The following is a 26,760-nucleotide window of genomic DNA, read 5'->3' as shown; positions in this document are numbered from 1 at the left end:
TCTCAAAAGCTACCCTAACAACCACCGCATTAAAGATTTAAATTTCCGAGTCATTGGTATTCTTTAATTTTTTTTAATTATTTGTACTCATTTAAAATTATACTTGTACTCTTTACGATTGATAAATGATTGCCCAAGGAAAACACTCTCACATACGGGCCATGGAATAGAAATTATCACAAGTTCCAAACCAAGTAAATCTTAGTATTTACGATTTTTTTTTTGTCTTCATTTCTGTTGCCTCTATACTCGACTAAAAGATAGGTCCATTTGATTGACAACTTTTTGATCACGTCTTTTTTTTTTTTCTTTCCCCGTTTATAATAATGTTTAATGATAACTATCAAATTTTTGGTATCTTAGTAAATGCACGATGAACTTTAAATTTTAATAAATCTACACACATTTTAATTAACAAATAAAAAAACATTATCGATTAAACACATTACATAATACTTTTATATATATATATATATATATACTTGACAGGAAATAATGTTATGTTCAGCATGCTTATTGATATAATGATAAAACTTCATTGATCCGAGTAGAATTTTATGAACATAACTAATCCAATCTATGCATGGAACATGTGGCATGGAACGTGAACTAATAACACATGGTTATTGATATAATGACTAGAGCTCATCTTAAGAACACACCTAATCCAGTCTACCCATGGAATACTAACCATAAATGACTAGTATATGATGATCTAACACGGCTGCCTTTTGAATCCAACTATGAAAGTTTGAGACGCGGAGGATAGTGAATCAAAATAAAACATAGAAATCAACATACTAAACTTTGATAGAGTACAGGCATTCAGGATATGAACATGCATTCAGAAATCACACTAGGTTTTATTTGTGATATAAGGCACCAAACCAGGAGGAAACATGAGTTTGATCGAAAGGTGAGGGTCATCTTCAAATGCTGCTGTACACAATCTTTTTTTAACTTGTGAGATCATAAAATGGTGACAGATCTTCAGAAGACCAATGAAGGCCGTTCATCAACAAGTAGTAGATAGAAATTGCGCTGCACAATGGATCTCATTCAATAGCATGGCTTTCATTGCGAGCAAGAAAATCTGTAACCCATCTTAAGCTGACGATGCAACCTCCAAATGGGGACTCCTGAAACAATAACATTAACTTTCACGAAGAAAATGTGGGTTATCCTTTCCTCAGCTCTGGCTGTGTAAGTTGGCAACAACTGCCATATCCAATCTCCATCTGTACCACTCATATCGTCATATATAGCTAGTCCATCAAAATGTGACTGCAAGAATCGTAGCCACTAGGAAAGATCGAGTCAGTCACAGCAACAACAAAACCATGTCTCAGCACAGCCACTTTAGCTGGGTGCAAAGAATGTAACCCATCACTCTCTAGAAACCACTGAAGCTCAGCCATTGTAGTGTGGTTTCAGGTTTGCTGAGCTCTGATTTTGCTGCGGAGGCGGCTGTGGTGTTTGAGTTTGAACATTGTAATGAGGGAAAGGCTGTGAATATAGTGGATTTAGAAGGCCCTAGAAAAAGGGTAAAAAATTGCGGTTAGAGTTTCAATCAGCAACAGCAAATATAAAAAAAACTCAAATGTTCAACTTATAAATTCTTAATTGAACCTGCGATTGAAGGGAACCAGGTCCAGCTATTCCAAAATGGCTCTGAGAAGATTCATCTTGTGAGGGATCATTAAATCCTGCTTGAGTAAACAGACCTTGTGATCCATGAGGCATATACTCCTGTTAAATTTGACACTAATTTAGTCAGCATATGAGAAGCAATTTACACACAGCCACGGGAACAGGAGCTAACAGAATATATGCGCACATAATTAGAAGGTCAAGTTATAAATCAACCTGGAAAACATAATCATGACCAGTTCCCAAATGTGAATACCCTGGTTGAGTATTCTGGTTCATGTAGCTTCCGGGATATCCAGCCTGAGGTCCTTGAGTGGCATAATCAAGGGCGTATCCACTCCGAGAAGCCTATTAAGAGGGGGGGAAAATCTATTCAAGATACACCAGCAACAATGGAACAAATTATAACAACAGCAATATCGACAAAATCTACTGCGCATGAGAATGCATTGCCAATACAATAAGAACGCCATCAAGCATATACAAGAATGCAAAATGGATGTAAAAGGCACATGAGAAGGAATTGTCAGTGCATGATTAGGCTACAAATAAAAGAAGCCATTATGAAACTAATACCTAGTTAAAATATCAAATATAAACTGTCATGCTTGCCAAAAGAGGTAAGTGATAAAAAAAACCTGTGTAGAAAAATCAGCCATGTTATAAGCGATGTTCGATCCTTGGCTTTTGAAGTCATCACCAAGAAATTCCTGCAACTCATGAATGCTCAAGATTAACAATAAATAACCAGAAACAAACAAACAATTCATAAGCATCAAGTACCTGAGACATGCTGCCAATAGAAAGTCCATCACGAAATGTTTGGCTGAGCCCTTGAACTGGCATCTGATAACGATAAATATAGAACATTGAGAACAGCAACCAATGAATGGAAGATATATACAAATAATAGAAAAACCTAACCTGTGTCATTAATCCAGTTTGTGATGCTGGAGCCCCAATAGAGGGCTGACTGCTAGGGTTGTCCAATGGAGGGAAGTTAAAAACAGAGCCAATACCAGTCAAGGGCTGGGAACTTTGTTGATGAGGTAGGTGACCCCCAATAGGACCACCAGCATTACCACGACCAGCCCCAAAACCCCTATTGCCAGGCTGTGGGACCTGTGGAATAGCCCCTACAGGTCCATGAACAGCACCACGAGTTGGAATAGCATATGGCTGAGAATGAGAATGAGGACCTCCTGGAAATGGTGGTACAGGAACACGAGGCAATGGATAGCCAGCTGGGTGCATGCCAGGTTTAGGATTACCATTTGGTGGACCAAATGGAACATAAGAATGTCCTGGTTTGGAGCATCTAAAAATAAGTACTCATGAAGAAAATGGTAGCTCAAATCAAAAGCACATTATATCTGATTGTAGACACTGCTACTAGTTAACTATGCTAAAGCACAAAAAAATTGATAGATATACTCAGTGAATATCACGTGTTTTAGTGTTGTCAGTGTCATAATTTTTTAAAAATATTTTGTTCTGGCCATAACCTCAAAATAATACCTTTACTACGTCCACCTCTCTTGTCAAGTGGGACTGACGAACCAACATAACCAATGTTATCACTGTGAACAATCCCAGGGCCACCCCCATAATAGAGTCTACTACCATAAATCTGTACATCATTACCAAACACACAAACACATTACACAGAGTATAAAGAAAAGGCATTCCAATTATTTGTGCGTAAATTCAATAAACCTTTTTTGGCTTTTGAAATTGCACCATACTCTGCTTCAAGTTGTTCAGTGGTCCTTCTACAAGGCATTCATGCTCCTAGACATGAAGCAAGAAATAAAGAAGAATCAGTTAGCCCCTAGGCAATAAAAAAGGGTCCATCAAACATGCGTATTATCCCAAAAATGATCCATTCTTCAATCCTTTAACTATCCAATCCTGATACTAATTTTGATAACTACAATCTAAACAAGCACCATTTGAATTTGAATGATGAAAATATGCTAAAGTACATCGAATTACTCTATTAGAATAGAAGAAAGCATGATTAACCACATGAAAAATATTCAATCCCGTGTATTAGTTAAATTACCACAAGGCAAGAAGAACTGAAGGATGAAACTAGTGGCTAGAGTGAAACCAAATGAAGAGTGAGAGAAGTGCACACAGATGGACAGAGTAAATAATTTGTTTAAAGAAAAGCATGATCTCAGAAGGTTCAATTGGAGAAGAAGACAAATCCTCCAAGAGAAGAGAACCTAGTTCTACATATGACAGAAAGAAGAGCAATAATTGAATTTAAACTCACATATCTATCAATTGCATCAATGAACATAATAGATGAGCACATGAGTCCTCTGGAGTGAATATAAAATATTACCTTCCTCTTTGTAACTTTACAAATCATGAACAAGTGTGTCAGTTCTCATATACAAATTAACAGTAATACAGATACAGCACTTCTTAGCATTCACACATGTCATATTGAAGCGCACACAACTGAATTAATAACTGTTTATGCACCATACACAAAAATGTGATGTGAGCATAGCAGGGAGAATGTGTGCAATAACCATTTCATGTGAAAGAAATCTTTAGCTACAACAAAAATACAAAAATGACAGAAAGAGGCTGAGCTGATTTTGGATCACTTTTCCGTTTTCCTTTTCAAAGAAAGACATCTATTTCTTGAAAATTGCTATCAAACACGTTTTCAGAAACAATTTTCCTTTTCTTTAAAACAAGGAAATGGAAAACTGGTAAAAGGTATTTCAAAGCAAACACATCATAACACACTTAAACAATTAACCACTAAAATGCATTCTTTCTGATGGCCAAGAATGAACAGAAAGATAATAGCTCACGTCAGAACTTGAAAAATAAATAACTAGTTAAAAGAAAAGAATATTAAGCAATATTAATCACACAATTATAATAGCCAGTGTGACAATACAAAATGATAAATAAAACAGAAAAACATACCTTGTAATGAGTCAACAAACCATTCCAAAGAGGTTGTTTGCTTAGAACCTTGGGATTCCCAAGGATGACAATGCCATAACGAGCCCGAGTTAACGCAACATTTAACCTACGTGGATCATTAAGAAATCCAATACCCTATAAATACAAGTAAAAAGTAAGTTCCAAATCCTGAAAAATTTTCTACAAAAAAAAAAAGATATCATACTTAAAATAATTTTTACAATTTTATGGTGTCATCGTATTGCAAACATAGCAGCAGCTTTCAGTAAATCACAATAAATTCCTTAGCTTCCATGGTGGTTTCTCTTCAGTTCACTTCTCTATTAGTTTCCATGGTGGTTTCTCTTTAGTTCCTCCTCTACTACTTTCTCTTTGTGTACATCATGTGTTTTCTTTTTTAAAAAAAAAAATTATTAAATGTCATATCGCAATCTCTTGCATCTTATCATTGACACACTTTTTCTTTACTTGCTCCTCTCAACTTATTTTTTTCCTTGCCCTAACTAATTTCATTTGAAACAGAAACTCCCCCAACTTCTGCTGCCCCTTCCCAATGTTACCCTTTTTTATGATCTCCACAGTGAATAACTCTGATAAAACATTTCTCTTTTACTTATAGAGCCTTCCCATCTCAATCTTAAAGTCAAAGTTGAATCAAGGAAATGTACCAAACAAATAAGTGTCACAACCTTGGTTAACTTCCAATCCTTTTTCACAACTTATTTTGTCTTCATTAATTGGTACTTGAATTATGATGATACAGAATCAAATCCCTGCACAACTTCCTATGCCTATGAAAAAAAACAACATATAGGGTAAGCTTCACTGTCTTTCAACAGACATACTGTTAAAGAGACATCATCATTATTATCAAACCATGCAAGTCGAAGTAGGCTAGTTAAAGAGGCATAATTTGCTTATAACAATCAACTTACTCTTGAACTTCTACCATTATCCATACATAGTTTGATGGATTCATACATAACATTTGTCATTGTTTGATGCCGACTGGCAACCTAATGCAACAATCCACCTTGTTTAGGCCATGGCGGAATTTATTCGCCATGGGCAGAATTATTTCATTGTAAAAGAAAGAAACCCTTAAATGGTAAATGCAAAAATCTTGCCTCTGACTATGATGGTGGGATCTCAAGAAAAAAAGACTTCGTTGCCTTAAAATGCCAACTGCTTGAAATCCAGGAACATGCAAGATGGATGTCTACCACATATGGTTGATTATTGGGACAAGATACGGCTTATCCTTCTATAAAGTAAAAGAGGACCATTTGCAATTAATATTGTCATTGAAGACAACAGCAGCTACAATGGAAAATCCAGTATTCTCTTTAAAAAGGTCAATCTATATCAATATCCTTTATAATACATAATCTGAAGGGAATTTATCAACTGTCTCAATAAAGCATGTTATAATACTGAGAGAGTCCATTTGTGAAAAGCAGAAAAAGACATGCCTGATGCTCATTGCTTCTCACACAAGACAAAATAATGTAATCCTTCTCTCTGCCTTGAAAGGAATCAACACTAGCAACCTGAAAGACTTAAATTTGACACCAAAACAATAAAAAATACAACATCCTATTTGATTAACTAAGATTGACACTAACCTCAATTTCCTTGTAAAGCTGTTGTCTAAGGGCACCATTCCTGGACATATAATTCACAATATATGCCCGTTGCCCCTCATATGGTGTGATAACTCCTATCTACATCATTCAGCCAAAGATCAGAGAACAGATAAGACTATTTTTCTAAAGTAATAAATATAATACCTGACTAGGTATGACACCACTTCTAAGGAAGGTAGTGACTATTTTCTCTACATTTGCAGCCTCAGTTCTATTGAGATAAGATGTTCCACTGGCACTAATTTCTTCTTGTCCCATCTAAAAAAAGAAGAAAAAACAGAGAGAAGATCTTAGCATATAGACAAAGATAACAGAATTGGTTTCCTCACAGACAAAATCAAACAAGAGATAAAATTAAACAAGAAATATTACATATATAATACTCATAAAATCAGGATTGTATAACAGTATAAGTTAGGCAGGTCATTCACACACATACACACACACACACACACACACTCACACAGGAAATCTTAGCATACAAATAAAGATAACAGACACTATTGATTTTTCAGAATATCCAAAATCAAATAAGAAAAAGTTTTAACTGAATGGATGAACCAAAGTAGATAACTACAGATGAATGATACCTGCACATAGAAGAACATGGGGCGGTTGGGAACAGGCCAAGGAAAATCGATCCCAGTTGATTGCCTCTCATTGATTGTCACTCCATTCTGAAGTGTGCCTTCATAGAAGCTGTTAGAAGGGAATTCAGAGAGGCAAGGGTGCATTCTGTATTGGACCTGCAATTTAATAATAACAATGCAATCACAGGACAAATTTCAAATGACATTTGGTATGAAAAAACATTACTTTTCAAACAATGACCCTAAATCCCATTTTTATTTTTTATTAGTGCTAGATGTAATTTGTAGATTCTCCTAATCTTCAGAAGATAACTCATACATGTCAAAGATCACAAAAGGAAAATCTGTTGGATATAGATGATGTCATTTCGAAATTATTTTCTTTCAAATCACACAAAAGGTAATCTAGCCAAAAAATTACAAATGAAGGGAAATAAAGTTATGCCACGATTTAACTCAAGCAACAAAAAACTTGAAGAAAATTTGATTTCTATGCCATAGAAAACTTCGTGAGAATATCAATTCCCACCAATGCAAGCTTCAGTATATATTAAATACATTTACATAAGTTTTTTGTCTAATCTCCAAGTTGTGTTGTCAAAAGTAATATATAAAACAACCAGGACAGCAAAATTCAATGATTAAATTCACCTACCACTAACACTTCAACTTTCATTTATGAGAATAAAATTTGAACAACCATCAATAGGCATAGTTTGTAAACTACAAGTTCATGGCAAGAAATTTAATTCAAGAAGACCATGAAAATAGCTTTTGATAAAACATCCCCATACAAAAAACACATTGAATAAAGCAAGCAAAACAATTTTCAGCGACAAACAAGAATAGTAGTTCTAAAGCTCCTCAACCAACATAACTTTTAAGTTACTACCCTCGGGTGAATAATGATAAATGAAAAAGGTGCAAATCACCTGTAACCTAAATGGTTTATGTCCAAGAAGAACAAGCCGCTCAAAGAGTGATTGTGCTAACCCAGCACGGGCTGCCTTCTTACACATGATAACTGGACCAAGCTGGCAATGATCTCCAACAAGAATAACCTGTTGTAGTGAGAGAGCAGTTCCTCAGCAAATAAATCACATAAACATCAAGGCATACTAACCAAAGCCTCCAAATTCAGCTACCTGTTTGACGCCTAAAACTAATGGAATAAGACACTCAGGCTCCGTTGCCTGTGTAGATTCATCAATAAGAACCTGAAACGATGTAATAAAACAAGTTAAAATAAGGATGAAGAAACATGTATGGGACATAGAAATGAAAGAATGCCAACAACTGAAGGTTACATCATGATGATAGCGTCAAGTAGGAACACTGGTGTTTTAATATAGATCTAAATTCTAGCACATTAAAAAAAAAATTACCTGGCGGAATCTGAAATTGTCAAGGCGGGGATCTCCAGCTCCAACACATGTACAACAGATAACATCAGCACTTTGCAATATCTCCCTTTCAGTAGCCCGTTTTAGTGCCTTAAATTTTTTTTCATCACTGCTTGATAATTCACCTGTAATATTACAGAAACACACAATCTCAAGTAAGACACATTGGAAGCATGTAAATAATAATCAGTCTTGCCAAGCAACCCTAGCAAACAGAAATCTAGAAGACTAAATTGAGTGAAGAATGAAAAAATTACATCTACCAACCAATAATGCCAAAATTCCTTCAATAAGAAGATTAAACTTCAAAATGAGGAAGCTCTAGAGAAATAAGAGAGAAGAAATTTATAAATTAATATATCCAAGTGATTTGGTGGTTATGTAGAGAAATTACAATCTGGAATGGCAAAATTTCTCTCTCATGAAACATAGCACATTCCAGAAGAGCGACTTTTAAGACAATCTTTCTTGGACAATGAATATGTAAGAGTTCAATAGAGAAAATTGCAAAGAAGGTGATGAAGGAAATATTAAAATTAAAAATTCATCACCATAAGAAATTCCATGTTAATGAAATTACTATGTTGTACATGCCTTGTTCATCCTTTAGCAACTGCAGCTTATGAAGTTCACTTTTTTCAGATGTATCAAGGTGTCGGACCTAAGACATTATATTCTACCCATGTTAAGATCTAAAGAATCTATGGTGAAATGAGAAACAAAGAGAATTACACTTCTCAACATACCTGGTAGTGAAGTGTCAGATGCTCAACAGGAGACATGACTGCTTCTCTTGATTTAGCACAAAGCCTGACAACCTAAGTATTTCCAGGAGTATTGATATGATAGATAAATCCCATAACAAAGTTCCTTAATAAACTTACAATTTACATAGAACATGCAAAACACAGGTATCTAACTAGTTTAATTGCGCTACAAATAAAAGATGCAGTGCTCAAGTTTTAATTTCTTTTAAAAAAAAAAACTTCATCTTTTCCTTCCAAGTAGTAGCACTCTTATGTGACATCCAATATATGTAAATTTGATATTAGAAGCACTTGGTTTTTATAAACGTCTGAAATGTTCGACCAATGCTAATTACTAGTACTCTGTGTTCGAAAAAACGCCCTAAGCGGCCGCCTAGGCACTGTGCGGTGGCAGGCCGCGCCGAAAACCCAATAGGCGGGTGACCTAGGCGGCCCAGCTGCCTAGACGGTCCTCGGCGGCCCACCTCCGCGCTACAGACTTTAAGTTTTAATATGTTTGTAAATCTAATGTAGTTGCCTAATTCGCTCGTTTGCGTAATTGTGTTTGCGTGAAGAGGCTCTTCATCTTCTCTCATCGTCGCGGTCGTCGCTTCCGGTAAGTTTTTTCTTCTTTTTTTTGTTTCTGTTAATTTTTTTTGTTTTTCTTGATCAATCGTCACCGCCACGCGTCCACAGCCACCGGAAGCTTCTGGGCCGCCAGAACCATCGCAGGACACTTCCAGCGGCATCTTGCGATGCTTCCCGCGGCGCCAGAAGCTTGTCGCGACGCTTCCAACGCCGCTGGAAGCAACGCTAGACTTCGTCGAACGCGTCTGACGACGCTTCCAGCGACATCGGACACCTCCCGCGAGGCATCCAGTGGCGGCGGTGCGTCGAGTGATTTGTAGGTACGGTGCATAATTTGTTTTAGAATTTAATAAAACAAAACAACTCCCAACTAGGATATAATTTCAATAATAGGGTTTCATAAAGTCTAATTAATTATCCCAATCAAATATATTTAAAATATACTTTTTTCAATAAATATTATTAATTTATATATAACAGATTTAAAAATATAAAAATTATATTTAAAATTCTAATGAACATAATTACTTTATATAATCAGATTTAAATATATAAATTTTTAAAATTTATTTTTTAATAAATATTATTAATTTATATAACAGATTTAAAAATTATATTTAATATTTAGGTGTCTATTTCGCTTGACGAAGAAGGTCCTAAAATTGAAGGGATAGATGGAATTAAAAAATCTCTTCTACTTGGCACCATGGATAGATATGCATCGACAATTGCTCCAGAAAATGCAAGCTCTAGTGGGAGTAAAGTGCTTCGACGAAAAAATATAAATGAGGTCTTTTCAAAGAGAGAATTCAACAAGTTTAACAATATGTTGGGAGATGAGTTTATGAAAATGAAATCTCATTCAATGTTGTTGATAATGATAGCTTTAAGCAACTAATGGAGGCAATGGATCAATTTGGACCGGAATTTAAGCCTCCAACTCAATATCAACTTAGGGAACCACTGTTGAAAGCCGAAGTTGAAAGAACAAAGCAATTGCTAAAGAAATATGAAGAAGAATGGGCAAAGAATGGGTGCTCGATCATAACAGATGCATGGAGTGATAGAAAGCATCTTAAATATATGTGTTAATTGCAAGCTAGGTACTACATTTTTAGAGTCTAAGGAGTCTTCATATAAGGCACATACAGCTGAACTTGTTTGAGTATGTTGACAAGTGTGTTGAACAAGTAGGAGCTCAGAATATTGTTCAGATTGTAACAGACAATGTCACCAATAATATGGCTGCAGCGAAATTGATGAGAGAAAAGCGACCTGGAATCTTTTGGAGTTCATGTGCAACTCACACCGTGAATCTCATGCTTGAAAGTATTGACAAGCTTCCACGATATAAAAAGGTTATTAAGCAAGCCAAGTCTTTTACCATTTCCATCTATGCTCACCATAAAATTTTGTCATTGATGAGAAGTTTCACGAAGAAGACTCTATAGTGATGAGCATGAGTTTTTGGAATGATGTGACACTTTGTTTGAAAATATTTACTCTTATAGTAAGAGTTCTTCGATTGGTAGATGGAGATAGAAAGTCATCAATGGGGTTTCTATATAGAGAGCTTCTTCAAACTAAAGAAGATATCAAGGTGGCCTTGAACAACGTGAAATCAAATTATCAGCCTATCATAGTCATTATTAAATCAAAAATGAAGGACAGACTTGATACATTATTGCATACCACTGTCTTTTTGTTGAATCCCTATTTTTACTATGAAGATAGTTTTATTGCTCTTCATGAGGAGGTCACGACAGGGATTTTTAAATGCATGGAAATTTTGTATGCCAATGAGTTAGATCTACAAAATACAATTATTAATAAGGAATTTGCAAAATATAGAGATAAGACTGGGTTATTTGGAAAAGCATTGGCAGCAAAAGCATGTGAAAAAAATGATGATACATTTGATCCATGTGCATGGTGGAGTGCATACAGTGCTCATACACCGAACTTGCTAAAGGTGGCATTGAGGATACTTTCATTAACTACAAGTTCATCTGAGTGTGAAAGAAATTGGAGTACATTTGAAGGAGTAAGTTTTAAACTTTCAGTCTTTAATTAAAGTAGCAATAATTTTTAAAGTTTATATTCATGTACTAACTATAATATTTACTTTTTTTTAGATTCATACAAAGAAAAGAAATAGGTTGGATGTCAACAGGTTGAATAATCTAGTATTTGTCCAATTTAATACTAGATTGTTGAACAAACAAAAAAAAGAGAGAAAGAAAGGAATGTCGATGTCCTTCTTGCAAAAGATGCTTTAAATGCACAAGGTTGGATTGTGGATGGTGGGGAAGATGGTGAAATTGAACTAGATTCCGGGCTCACTTGGCAAATGATTGATGAAGCAAGTGGAGCAGATAAAAATCTACAACCCGAAGAAGCTCTAGAGAGAGAACTTTATGAAGATGATTTTGCATCTGAAGAAAAAGAGGAGGATCACAATAATGATATTGAGTTTGTGTCTGATGAAGAACAAGTTATTGAAAATTATGGAGAAGTAGAATAAATATAAGTCCATGAGATATTATTAATTGTGTAATTTTGAACTCATTTTGTTAAGCCGTGACTTATGTTATTCAACAATTATATTTTGCTTAGTGGTTCATAATGATGTAATCTTGAATTGAACTCTTGCTACTATTTTCTAATGTTTTCCACCACCAAAGTTGTTTTAGCTTATAGCAAGGTTTTAAAATTCGAGTTGGATAAATGTTCTACTGTTTGCTACATGATTATGACTTACTGCATGTTCTACTGTTCAACTGTTTCTTTTGCTTGTATTTACTGAGTCCATTATATTTCCTTTGCACAAAACGGTTAGTTTTCTTTTCTAGTTTTTTTATTTTTTGGTATTAGAAAGTATGCATTTATTTTAGCATACATAGTTAGATCTCCATTGCTATGAAATTATTTAAGACAACATTCAGATTTACATATGACATTGTCCACAATCCACATAAATCAAGGGATACCGAGGAATCCGTCTAGCAGCGCCTAGTCCCCGCCTAGACGCTAGGCGCTGGTCTACCACCCGACTAGCGCCTAACAAATTTTAAAACCTTGCTAGTTTAATTAAGTCCAAGAGAGATCAGTCAAGTAGCAAATTAACTATTAAACGAGGCTCTGCACGAGGGCCTGCCAAATGACGATGACAGAACATATGACCATGAAAAATATGGGAAGAGACAAGTTAATGTATCGCACACTATGTTTTACAATATCTCACATATTATCTTTCTTTCGCATTGTCAAATAGGCAAAGTGGTTAGATTGTGATTACTTATTAACGTTAATAAGATAATCTACAAAATAAAATACTTCTAGTAAACAATTGTATAAATCTCACCCATATTCTTTCCATATACTATGTTGCACAGAAATAGAGCAATAATCTTCTAATGAAAAACACATGCATCTTCATAATCATGTTTAGCACCAGAATTTGTGATGGGCTTTATGTTTAGAAGATATGTTCTATCTTGTCCCCACATGACCCACCCCACCCCATGAGCTACTGTTTCTGGGAGAAGCCCTCAGTGATCTATATGCATGTATCTAACTGGGGGGTCGATGATACTGGCCTCTTAGGGTGAGCATTATCACCTTTTGCCACAGATGTTTAGCTCCGCACATACTATGGTCAAGATGCAGACAACAACAACAACAACCAAACATTTTCCCACTAGGTGGGGTCGGCTGTATGAATTATTTTACGGCATTGAGCTCTATCTCCTATTATATCATCATCTATATTTAAATAAATTTTATCTTGTTTTATTGTTGCTAACAAAGTCTTTTTTGGTCTTCCTCTTCCTCGTTTGATATGCATGTTTATCATAGTTTCACATCACCTAACTGGAGCATTTATTGGTCGTCTAAGTACATGTCCGTAACATTTTAAACGTATCTCTCGGAGTTTTTCCTCAATAGATGCAACTCCGACTTTCTCTCTAATGCTCTCATTTCTTATTTTGTCCATCCTCGTATATCCACACATCCACCTTAACATCTTCATCTCTGCAACTCTCATCTTCTGTTCATGTGCTCGAGTCATAGTCTAACATTCAGCTCCATATAACATAGCAGGTTTAACTGTGGTTTTATAGAACTTACCTTTAAGTTTAAAAGATATTTTATGGTCACATAAAACACTCGACGCTCCCTCCATTTCATTCATCCTGCTTATATTCTAGGTAAGACATCTCTCTCAATCCCTCCATTGTTTTGCAAAAATGATCCTAAATATTTAAATCTCTCGGTTCCGAGCAACTCGTCATCTCCTATCTTAACGATTGTTTCATTATTTCTAATATTGCTAAACTTAAATTCCATATATTCTGTTTTTAATCTACTAAGATTAAAACTTTTCCCTTCTAGTGTTTCTCTCCAAGATTCTAGTTTAACATTTACTCCTTCACGTATTTCATCTACCAAAATAATATCATCTGCAAACAACATGCACCGGTACTGTGTCTTGAATGTGCGCGGTGAGTTCGTCCATAATTAGTGTAAAAAGATAGGGACTTAGAGCCGATCTTTGATGTAACCCTATCTTTATTGGAAATGCTTTAGTTACTCTGCCTGAAGTCTTTACTCTGGTCGTTAATTAATTCAATATATGTTACGCTAACACCTCTCTTTTCTAAAATTCTCCATATAATTTCTCGTGGGACTCTATCATAAGCTTTTTCTAAATCGATGAATACCATGTGTAGATCTTGTTTTTGCTCCCGATATTTTTCAATTAATTATCTAAGAAGAAGTATAACTTCTATTGTCGACCTTCCAGGCATTACCCAAATTGATTTTTTGTCACTGTGATCTCTTTCCTTAATCTTTTTTCTATTAATTTTTCCCAAAGTTTCATAGTATGACTCATTAGTTTAATACCTCTATAGTTTGCACAATTTTGTACATCTCCCTTGTTCTTATATAAGGGAACTAGAGTACTTATTCTCCATTGATCAGACATTTTTTTCGTTTTCAATATCATGTTAAATAATTTTGTAAGTCATTCAATACCTTGTTTCCCTAAGCACTTCCATACCTCTATCGGAATATCATCTGGTCCAACACATTTTCCATTATGCATCTCATTTAAAGTTTGTTTTACTTCTGAAATTTGAATTCTACGATAAAAATTAAAATTTCTATGGTCACCTAAACTTTCATTAAAAAGTTGATGAAAATACCTCTTCCACCGCTCTTTTATTTCTCCATCGTTTACTAATACCCTATTACATTCATCTTTCATCCATTTGATTTGGCTAAGATCTCTTGTTTTTCTTTCTCTCACTTTAGCTATTATATAAATGTCTTTTTCCCCTTCTTTTGTATCCAATTTTTGATATAATCGTTCAAAAGTTTCATTTTTTGATTCACTCATTACTTTCTTAGCTTCTTTCTTGGCTATTGTATATTTTTTAAGTTTTCCTCGTTCTTACAAATATATAATTCCTTATAAGTTATTCGTTTTTCTTTCACTTTCTCTTGTACTTTCTCATTCCACCACCAAGATTCTTTACTTAGTGGTGCATGTCCCTTTGACTCACCAAGTACCCTCTTGGTTACTATTTTCAACTTTGATATCATCTTATCGCATGTTGTATTAGACTTATCGTATATTTCACCTAATGCTTGTACTTCTACCTTCTCCTTAAATATATTTTGTTTCCCATCCTTTAACTTCCACCACTTAATTTTAGGAATTGTATATATTTTCTTTCTACTGATACTATGTTTGAGGCGTATATCCAACACTACTAACCTATGTTGGGTAGTTACGCTTTCACCAGGGATGACTTTGCAATCTTTACAAATCTTTCTTTCTTCCTAACCATAAGAAAGTCAATTTGCGATTTATTACTCCCACTTTTGAATATAACTAAATGTTCTCTTTTCTTAAAAAAAATGTATTAACTAATATAAGGTCATATGCTATTGCAAAATCTAATATAATTTTCTCTTCCTCATTCCTCGTTCCAAACCCATAACTCCCATGTACTCTCTCATATTCCTCATTTTTCACTCCGACATGCCCATTTAGATCACCTTCTATTAAAATCATTTCATTTGGTGAAATATTTTATAATATTTCATCTAAATCCTCCCAAAACCTTGATTTGGTAGCTTCATCAAATCCTACCTATGGTGCATATACGCTAATTATGTTCATAGTTTCTTTCGCCACTATTATCTTAAGGGTTACAATTCTATCCCCTTTTATAACTACTCCTACAACTTCATTCTTTAACAAAATATCTACAATAATACCCACTCCATTTCTTGCTTTACTCTTTCCAATATACCATAACTTAAAACCCGAGTTCTCTATCATCTTTGTTTTCTCGCCTGTCCATTTTGTCTCTTGTACACACAAAATACTAATTCTTCTCCTAATCATCATATCTACTACCTCCATTGATTTACCAATGAGAGTTTCTATGTTCCATGTTCTAAATCTTAGATTATTAGTTTTCCTATCATATTTATTCTTATCCAACCTATGGTGTGAGAACTCTTACATATTTAACACTACACTCAAGTTCTCATGGAGATGTAGCGGTCCTTGCTGAGACGTTACAGTCGAACCTGTAACGCGAACTCTTAAATATTTAGCACTATACCCGAGTTCTGGAGAACCACAAAAAATTCTAATTGCAAAGCATGGAACCTACAATATCGCCCTTGAGGCCTAGAGGTAAAGAACCAATATTAGAGATGGGAAGCAAGATACATAGACAGCACAGCAGAAATTTAAACGCCTATCTATTGTAAAAAATGTAATGAAAATTAAACTAGATTTTCCTGAAAACAATGTATGTCAAGATATGGTGTGAAGAAGAATGAATTTTCATACCTTCAAACCCGTGGAACTTATCTTATCTGCCAGTTGGTCAACAGCCACATTACTTGGAGCACATACTAAGACCTAAAACAAAATGAATTCTAAATTTGCTCCTAGCATAAACAACACGTTAAACATATTCATTTACCTGTCCTTGTCCTTGTTTAGCCATATGATATACAATTGCTGCAGAAGTAACAGTCTTTCCTGTACCAGGTGGGCCCTGTATCAAACTTATTGGTTTCTGAAGGACACTCTTAACGGCAAAAACCTGTCCAAGGAAGCATTTAAACAAAATGTGACAAGAAACAAGGGAAAATTGCAACATCGATAAACAGCAACAACCAAGCCTTATCCACTGGGTGGGATCAGCTAATCTCAACATAGATCATAATGCAAAATGAAGATATCAAATCCTATAACTGAAAAAAAAAAATCAATAGGCAAGTGTGGTACTGTACAACAAACTCCAGAACTAAGTTACAAATGTGTTCCATGGTAGAAAGGCATTTACATTTCACAGTTCCCTACAGTTAAGGGAAAAAGTGTAGCATTATCATAAAAGCTACCAGAATGCTTATGGGTCATTTCAGGATCACCAAATAGGACTGAAATGCTTATGGCTAATACACCAACATAAGTATTTCATGCCTCCAAGTGTCACAGCAATCTCAGAAGTTTCCCTTGTCAAATAATTTGATTAACTTTCTAATGGCCATCAGAAATCGTCAAACAAAACAAAAAATGCCATCTGTAAACTAAACCAATAAAGAAAACACCATATTTTTTAATGGTACAAGTATTTATTGAACTGAGAAATATACTTATTTCTAAATGCAGTACATAGTACGGAGAATTTTGCCACAAGAGCTTCCTAAGAACTGCTTACTTCTATAAACCAACACATTAACCAGAAACTGCTCATATCCCTATTGTCACTGTTGCGTAAGAGAAAACAGTATCCTCCCATGTTCAAAACAAATCTACTACTTACTAACATTTCTAGCTAGTTGCTTTAACCTGAAAAATCAGCAAATATTACATTTCATCTTACAATTTGTGGAATGATGACCGCCCATGATGACCGGTCATGGCCGGTCCCAAGCTCGGATAAAGGAGGAGGGTTGCGTTAGGTTGCCAGCCAGCGTCAAACTATGGCAAATATTTCATGAATGAATCCATTACAATTTGTGGAATGACTCAATTGACCCCTCTAGCAGTATAAGGATTAAAATCTTATTCCTTGCCGGTAGGTCAGTTGCTAACCAAAACGAGATGGTATCAGAGCCAACTGACATAATGTGTGTCATCATGAAGTAGCCCTTGTTGGCATAAGCCAAGTGGAGGGGGGCGAGGTGGAAGAAAGAAAAAAGAGGACCCAAAGGGAGACCAGTAAGTATTCAATGATTAATTTATCATTCTTTCTCTCTCCTTTGAGTTGAAATTTCATTGGATGAATAAATAAAGAAAATGGTAGTTTAATTTACCTGGGATGCATTTAATTCAGGAAGCCCAGGAGCACCAAACCGTCGAGGTAGAGTATTTCGAACTATTTGTTGTTCAACTTCATGACCCAAAAGGTGATGATATATGTATCTGCATAAGAAGGAAATAGATACTTTTAATTGCATTGCCCATTAATAAGGCTGTGACTCACTCAAATAGATATCATATATATAGAATCAAGAAAAAGGTTTGGAGATAGTTCTTCAAACAGGAATTGTATCTAAGCATTATATCTTATTTAGGGGATGATATATGTATCTGTACAACAAGGTAATGATAAAAGTTCAGACACAAAAAACAAAGGGAGAAAAGGTCAAAAATAGCTTTGCAAAACAAAAATAGCATGTAAGCATTACATCTTCTCTAACACTGTGAATAAGTGGGTACTTTTACAGGTAATTCATGAACTATTTGTACATTACCGAGGAACAATATTCCAACATTATTAAAATGAGATGAATAAAGTAAATTGTAACATACACTAAAATAAAACTTACCCACTGACACTTGTCTCATCCACTGCAAAAGTCTTCATAGCTCCTTGCATTCGGTCAAAGCTAGTACTTTTCCAGACAAAGTCCACACTAAAGCCATGACTCAAATCAACAGGGACTCCCTGGAAAAAATAAAGATGGTATTAGCATGTTTCTCCCAGCAAAAGAGAATCTAATAAAAGAAGTAATTTGTTTAAACCTGGCTCGCACGAAGTTCAAGTGCAACCTCTTCTTGGGCAGTTAGCTTAATCTGCATACAACAACAACAAACTGTTATAGTCCCAAACCATTTGGGGTAGCTTAATCAACATAGAAAACATAAAAAACTGAACAATTTTGAATGACCCAGTAATAGTGATAGAAATGTGTTCATTTGAGTCAATGAATTTGACCGCAAATAGTAAAAAACTTGAACTCATGCATATCATCTATTTCATAATTCATGTATATAAATTACTAGCATACCACATGTCCAACAGATTGCCACGCAGGATGAGCTGTGTCACCAGAGTACCGCAGACGTAACTCATCTCCAGGAACAAGCCTGAGTTCATTATCTTCCTATGATAACATTATAATAAATTCAGTTAAGGATTGGCAATAGAGAAAAACACAGTAAATGACATTAAAACAATTTGTCAATTAACAGTGAAATATAAATAACTTGAGACAACCTTAGGAAAGACAAAGTAGGCTACACGCTTCTTATTAAGGCCAACATCCCAGCGTACGCTAACATTGTCTTTGCTTTGTGATTCTTTCATCATCTACACAAATACAAATATTGCAAGTCATTAACATAATCAAGCAAAAAGTGAGCATATTTATTAGAGCACCCACATTGGTGCTAATATATGAGTGTTATGACATCTAAATAGTGTTACAAACCAATATGGATGAATGTTATAACACTCACACATTAACAATGTTCAATTCTTTGAACGTGGTTAATGAGCGGATTTTATATAAAAAAAATAAGAAAATAAATTTTGGATATAAAAAATAAAAATGAATAAATGGATAGTGGGACCCACAAATAAACAATGTTAATGTTAAAATGAATGTGTGTGTTAATAAAAGGAAGGTGTTCATATAATAGGTACGTGACATGTTATTTGAAGATGTGGCATATATTAACGTTCAAACCAATGCGGATGCCCTAAGAGATTGGAGAAACAATTAAAACTTGGGACTAACATAGCTTGAAGACAACCATCAGAAACAACTAAAGTTGCATGAATTAGTTAGAAATATCTTATTAGTGTGAATGCCTATGTGCATAGCCACAGATATATTAACCAGAAGATCTTCAAACATTAAGTCAAATTGGTCAGAATATTCATGCTATCAAATAAGAGTGGTAAGAAGGAATAAAAACACCTAATTATAATTACTTAGCATATATGTCAGTTGGAAGAAGATCAATTTCATCTAATTTAATAAAACTGTTTAAACTGTAAAATTAAAGCAAGTTCACATACCTTATCATAGTCAGCTTCAAGCTTTATCAGTGGAGCAAATACATTTTGGTACTGGCAAACCAGGGAAAAAAATAAAATAAAATAAGTACACTAAATCGACCCTACAGATTAGAAGCCCCAATACAGATTAAGCTAAAGAAACCCAGCAAACAATTACCCTCCGGACAGAAGCTAACCTGGTATGCATCTTCATACTTCAATGAAACAGGCTGCGGCTCATCATCAACTCCAGGTTTCTCAAGATCTTCTAAAGAAGCATCAGGGTTTGTCTTCCATAGCTCTTCAAGTTTGTTAATTTGTTGAGCACTTATTTGGCGTGCTCTCAGTTGTTCCTGTTCTGAAGGCACCTGGTAAAAATAACCAGAGTAAGTGACATGGACATGAAGAACCACTACAGAATGTAAGTGAAAGTAGCAAACCTTAACGAGCCATGGTAGAAAACATCTATCATCTATAAGGGGACACCACTGACTAAGATCCCAATTCATGTCCTTTAATGCATTGACATTCAAACATGGTTCTCTGCACAAGAGAACAACAACACTTTCCGTTGTAGCAGAAATAAATCCAAGAAGAAAAACATTCCGGCAACCACAATTATAGCATTCAAGAATAGTTTCTCCCAAGGGACTGTCCTTGTGGAGACAAACTTCCTTGTGCTTTGCTCGCACCTAAAATCAATTAATATGTAACCAGTAAATATCAATCCACATATCCAAAATGTAACTAGTATAAACAGGATCTCACTCTATAATAGTAATCTAACAAAAGAAATAATTGCAGTTTCTCAAACAACATGCTGATGCTTTATAAACAAACAAGGTACAAATAGCATATGGTTAAATGTTGCATGACAAATGTAAATACCACCTAAAAACAGTAACAACATTAATTGATCTGGAGGGGGATTGGTTTCAAGAGACTTAGCCAGCTTTGGAAGACATAAAACGCATGTAGATATAGGCAAAAAAGTTGAGGGAGGTAAAAATACAGAATAGGTAAAAGGAACTCAAAAAACAAAATTAGCATGCCACCAAGAATGAAAATTAAATGGGTGCTTTGCTCAAAATTTTTACAGTTGCCTGCCAAGGCTTACCCATAGAATGCAATACGGTACTAAATTCGACCTACAGGTCAAATCATCACATGCAACATAAAGATGATTATTCTGAGCAGTTATCAGAACTAAAATCACTTACAAAAAAGAATCGACTTTTCCCAAAACAACACCCTTCCTGTACATCTATCAAAATGCTTTTCATATTATCATCTCAGTAATCATCTATGCACACACTATGGAATTCATTTGCAAATTCTTCCACTCGAATGCCTCAATATAGTCAAAATCCTTTCATGAATGCCCACTTGAGCACCTTAATAAACCTATGGTACAAACTTCAATATGAACAAATACAAAATGACTAGCGACAACTACAGAAAACAAAAAAAAAAAAAAAAGAGAATCTACCACGTTCCCTGCCTCGCGTACCTATGGACAAAAAACTCACTTTATTTGGCCAACCAGATCCGACAAAATAAAACTTCCATGAACTGGAGAGGTTCATCCCAAAAGTGACACATAAAAGCAGCTAAGCATCTTGAATTTTTGACCTTTTTTAAAGTTTAGATTTATTGCACTAGGTAGACTAGGCAACACACTCACAAAATTCACAATAACAATTAAGTGGCATTCTAATTTTCCACAAAAATAATTAATCCGATCAATCATCAAAGTTCCTTATATGCACAGTGTGTAGTGTGTTTCAACTATGCACCATCCAATATCCAACAGTGCAGCCAAATATGGTTGGTAATAGATATATATATATATATATATATATATATATATATATATATATGGGTTTAATTTTGCAGATGAATATAACCTTGACATGCACAAGATTCATTGTCACATTGATACAGCCTTTCGCCATTGGTAATGACTACTAAATTATAAAGTAGACCTGTTCCATAAATCTTAGCTTCCTAGATACACTATTTTTTACATTTCCATGACTAAATCTATTAGCATCAGAAAATTTCTACTTTTCCAAATAAAGCAAACAACAAAGTTATTTGGAAGGGACTTAAATAAAGACCATAGAAACTCTCAAAATAAAGTCATATAACATTAGCATTGATGGGAAATTATTTGTAGCAATTATACTGCAATTATCCGGCTATGTAGTAGGGAAAGTACAGGATGTTGCAGATAAAAATTAATGAATGAATTGAAGAGAACAATTAACAATGAAAAACAAAAGAACAAAAGAAAAGGAATGCTTGTCTAAGGTGAATGAACTTAAAATTTACTGATAACAGGAGTGCATATTGCATGCCTAAAACAAAACAAAAATTATTATAGAAAGAAGGGTGAACCCCTCAAATTAGATTAATTGGATGTAGACGAACTTAACATGTAATGACGATGGGCCCTCGTGTTTCCAACAAAAAAGAAAGAAAGGCATTCTCAAATAAATGGTTAGATTACGTATCACTTGAGAGGTAATGAGGAAAATTCAAGTAAAGATTAACATGGGAAAAAAAACTCAATGAGGGAGAAAAATACAGTTGGTTTCTCCCCGCAACAGCTATCCAAAGTGTGGTCTGTTAAATAAAGAAAAGTAAAGCATTACTATCTGGGCACCAACCAGATGGTTCACGATATGAGAGCCCGAGGTGTTCCCCCTCGAGTTGCAGAACCACTTCCTGCACGTCGGAATGTTGCACCTCACGACACACGCCGGATTCTGCACCCCACAATACTTGCACGCGTGCTCCGTAAAATTCCCCTTGCCAAACTCGTAACCCTCATCTCCAGTCTCCTCGAAGTTGAGCGCGCCCATCCCAGCCGCTAGGGTATCAACCGCCGGGGCAGTCGTCTGGCCGCCAGCGGCACCCCTGCCCTTGGAGGACGAGGAAGGAGCGCTGTGGGGCGTCGAGACGGAAGGCGATAGGGCGGGCTCAGAAGCCTGCAGATCGGAGGCGGGGGACTCCGGCGCGGGCTCGGGCTGCGGGGAGGGATGCGGCCAAGCGGGTGATCGGGAAGGCTGCGAGAGCTCTTGGAACTCCGGGTACTCGTCGAAGTCGTCCTGGGTGTTGAACTCGAGGAAAGTGTAGGCGTCGCCGCCGGTGTCCGGCTGCGAAGCCGTCTCGTAGAGGTTGTTAACTGACTGCGCCGCCATGGATAGCGTCACGGACAATGGTTAGGGTTTCGAATCGCTGGTTGCTCGCCTCAGATCGGCAACCAGACAAGGAAGAGGGGGGAGGAAATCGGAAAGGGCGATGTAGTGCGAGAGAGAGAGAGAGAGAAGAGACTGGGGCGAAGTTTTTTAGTTTAGGACATTTTTAGGGATTTACGAGACGAAGATAAATAAAAACAAAACGGAAGAGGAAGTCGGAAGGACGGTTCGGTACTGGGGCTATCGATTTCGATGTAGGTGTTAATTTTATGGGCTGAATTGGGCTCCTTAAATTCTGAACCAGGCCCAATTGCGCCAGAAGGAACAAATTCTTCAAACAAAATGACCAGCTTCAAAAATTTATGGGCATAAATCAAAAGTCATTTTTTTCTTAAGTATCAAGTGCTCGTTTTTTTTTTATAATCATCAGTAACTCACTCCCGTATAATTATTAACTATTTTTAAAATATAGAATTCCCATATTATTATCTTCTATTCTCTCATTCCATTAGCTAGTTATATAAACAGTCTGATTAACCAATTGTATGGACGAGATAAATTCTGATTATAACAACTACAATTTTATAATTATTATAATTATTATAATTATTATAGCAACTACAATTTATATCTACTACCACATGAATATTATTGAACAAGATCAAATATATATTGCAACAACTATAAATTTTACCTACTATAACTAGATATGTTAATATCCTAATATAAACAAAAATTTAGATGGTAATAGTTATTAAATTATAGCTATTGTAACATTTTAAACATGTCAAATCTGTCTAACACCATATTTAATACATGTAACAAAGACTTGACACTTAATTTAATGCATGTAAGAAACATACAGAGGATAACTTTATTATTTTGCAAAGATGACAATTTTATTATTTTATAAGGGAGTTGATGGGTGGGAGACATTTTGATTTAAAAATAAAAATATATATATCTTTGATTTGAGAAAAAGGATACATTTTGATTTTTTTTTACCATTATTCATTTATCAAAAATTGATGACTTATCTAAAAACAAAAAACAATTTAGCAAATTTATATTACAATTAAATAAATCATATCATATATGATCATTGAAAAAACTTTCTAAATTCCATAGCTTTGATCCAATTAAACACATTATTTTGACCTATTTATAACTTAGTACAAAGATTGACAGCCAAGTTTACAATACAATAGCTGTTGAGAAAAAAGATCCAAGTTTACAATAGTGTCATTAGAAAATGGAAGAGATTTTTTTTCCTAGGACAATGCACTTAATGAGAATAATAATTCATTCTTCTTAACAATAAGTCCTGAGGATTTTTTGGTTGATCATGATATTGCTCTAGGTTTACAGGCAACTACATTCATTTTAGTAAAAAATTTAGTAAAAAGTACTTTAAATGCACATGGTTCCAAGCTAATACCAGATAAAAAAGATTTTGGTTATAATTTTCCTTGTGACGGGCTCAGGCATTGCAATACTTATGATATTTCTATTTGGGACGCTTTTTATTTGCCAATTTTATGGATGTTAAATATCATTGGATGGGTTACTTTGTATTGACATTGGAAACATATCACATTATGGCAAGGTAACATTTCACAATTTAATGAATCTTCTACCTATTTGATAAAGTGGTTAAGAGATTATTTATGGTTAAACTCTTCACAATTTATCAATGGATATAATCCTTTTCGTATGAATAGTCTATCTGTATGGACTTAGATGTTCTTGTTTGGACATCTTATTTGGGCTACTAAATTTATGTTCTTAATTTCTTGGTGTGGATATTGGTAGGAATTGATTGAAACTTTAGAATGGGCTCATGAATGTATACCTACGGTAATTTGATTCGATGAAGAGATAAGCCAGTGGTTCTTTCCATTATGCAAGCAAGATCGGTTGGATTAACCCATTTTTCCATAGGTTATATATTTACTTATGCGGCTTTCTTGATTGCCTCTACATCAGGAAAATTTGGTTAGTTTAGTTATTTATTATTTTTTTATGTATTGTATCATCAACTGTTGGGCGTTACAGGAGACGAAAGGCTTCGTCTCTTTCACTGCTGCAAACGACGGTTTGCTGCAAACTCTAGGGAGACGAAGGGGCGTCATTTCCCCTTCATCTTCCTCAGCCTTCCTATAAAAGGAGTGTCCAAGCACAGATCCGGTTAACGAAGAAAAATGGAGGAGAAGGTTTCAAAGGTGATCAGAGAGGGCAGAAGTGTGAGGCGACGGTAATTTGGTCGAGCAAAGGAGAATGTCCAGAGGCTGGGATTTGGCTCGTGAACCTTGAAGCGCTTTCCGGTTGCCCCGTGATTGTGCTTCCGACAGCGGCAGCCTCTTCATCGACCGGCGTCTTCGGTTGCGGTTCTTCGGGAGATCACTATGAGTGATTAAAGTTTACTTTGTTTAATTTCTTTTTCATGCTTTCAAAACCACCAACAATGGTATCAGAGCATGGTTTTTAAAGCATGAAAATCGGCACAAAAAGGCTCGCATTTTTCTTCTTCTGTCGCGAAGAAGAAGATGAACAGTGACATTGTTCGTCATTTGAATCGATTAACTAATCAATTCAAATGAATTGGATCGATTGAAATTTCGTTTCAATCAATTCAAAATTGTGCACAGTAGTTTAATCGATTCATGGATCGATTGAGAAAAAAAAACGCGAATAGTTTTTTTTTGACGAAGCAAATTCTTTAATCGATTCAAGAATCAATTGAAGAGAAACAAAAACGCGAACAGTGCCGTTTTTGACGAAGCACAGTGAAAGCTCACTGAATCGATTAAAGACATGAACAGTAGTTTTTGACGAAGCACAGTGAACCATGCAGAAAAAAATATATATATCATGTTCGTTGCATGCATGAAGCATTGTTTAAAGATTTAATTGAATATTATTAATATTCTGATAAATAAACAGTGCATGAATAAAATTTTAATTAAATATATTTATTAATTAATTAAATACATAAGTAAATGTACTATTAATTAATAAATAAATATTTAATTAATTTATGGTTCAATTTACTGAAAATGGAACCCTACCAACTTATCCAATGAAACTCAGGTCTAGTTTAAATTATTAGTTGATTTAAACAAACCAATTTGATTCAATGATACCTAAAGCTGGTTCAAATTATTTGTTAGTTTAACCAGTTCGGTTCATTATTGAATTAATTAGAGTGATCTTGATTACAGAAGTTGGATTGATCAAATATGACCAAATTAGTTTTGTTGTGTCAGATTTGATCAATAAAATTAGATTTGTTCTAATGGGTCAGACTTAATCCAATGGGCATTGGATGAATCAAACGGACCTAAGTTTGATCAATAAGTCTGAGATTGACTCAAATGAGCTTAAACAATAACAGAACATTGGTCCAATTAGATTAGTTCTAATGAGGGCAATAGATTAAGCTTATGATCTAGATTCTTGATCGACCGATCCAATATGTCAGTCACATGAGACTCCCCAAAATAAGGAAATTTGTTTTTCTTAATTGCTTGTGCATTCTGTATATTTTGTTCTATATGTGGGAATTGAATTAGACAAGTTTTTGTTACTGGTCTGTCGGTTTTGTGCTGACATCATGATTTTCAATTCTAGAAACAAAGAACTATATACACAATG

The 26,760-nt window shown here is 35.0% G+C and overlaps 1 protein-coding gene and 1 pseudogene across 1 annotated transcript; one reads left to right on the top strand and one right to left on the bottom strand.

Moving 5' to 3' along the window:
• Positions 1-769: 769 nt before the first annotated feature.
• LOC121984998 (regulator of nonsense transcripts 1 homolog) lies at positions 770-23,287 on the bottom strand. The gene is made up of 29 exons (XM_042538224.1): positions 22,576-23,287; positions 20,344-20,595; positions 20,101-20,271; positions 19,925-19,975; positions 19,118-19,210; positions 18,909-19,004; positions 18,643-18,693; positions 18,447-18,565; positions 17,931-18,039; positions 16,592-16,714; positions 16,456-16,527; positions 8,991-9,062; positions 8,839-8,905; positions 8,227-8,369; positions 7,987-8,058; positions 7,774-7,902; positions 6,842-6,997; positions 6,396-6,509; positions 6,231-6,329; positions 6,078-6,155; positions 4,606-4,740; positions 3,367-3,441; positions 3,169-3,280; positions 2,575-2,954; positions 2,434-2,496; positions 2,289-2,360; positions 1,867-1,998; positions 1,630-1,749; positions 770-1,533 (listed from the first exon to the last, which is right to left on the bottom strand). The coding sequence occupies exons 1-29, from the start codon at positions 23,107-23,109 to the stop codon at positions 1,411-1,413; spliced, it is 3,813 nt and encodes a 1,270-aa protein (XP_042394158.1). The 5' UTR covers positions 23,110-23,287; the 3' UTR covers positions 770-1,410.
• Positions 23,108-25,127, top strand: LOC121986832 (annotated as a pseudogene).
• The last annotated feature ends 1,633 nt before the right edge of the window (positions 25,128-26,760 follow it).

The sequence above is a fragment of the Zingiber officinale genome, chromosome 5B (assembly GCF_018446385.1).
Source record: "Zingiber officinale cultivar Zhangliang chromosome 5B, Zo_v1.1, whole genome shotgun sequence".
Lineage (NCBI taxonomy): Eukaryota > Viridiplantae > Streptophyta > Magnoliopsida > Zingiberales > Zingiberaceae > Zingiber > Zingiber officinale.
The sequence above is the reverse complement of the archived record's forward strand: the minus strand, read 5'-3'. Positions and strand labels throughout refer to the sequence as shown.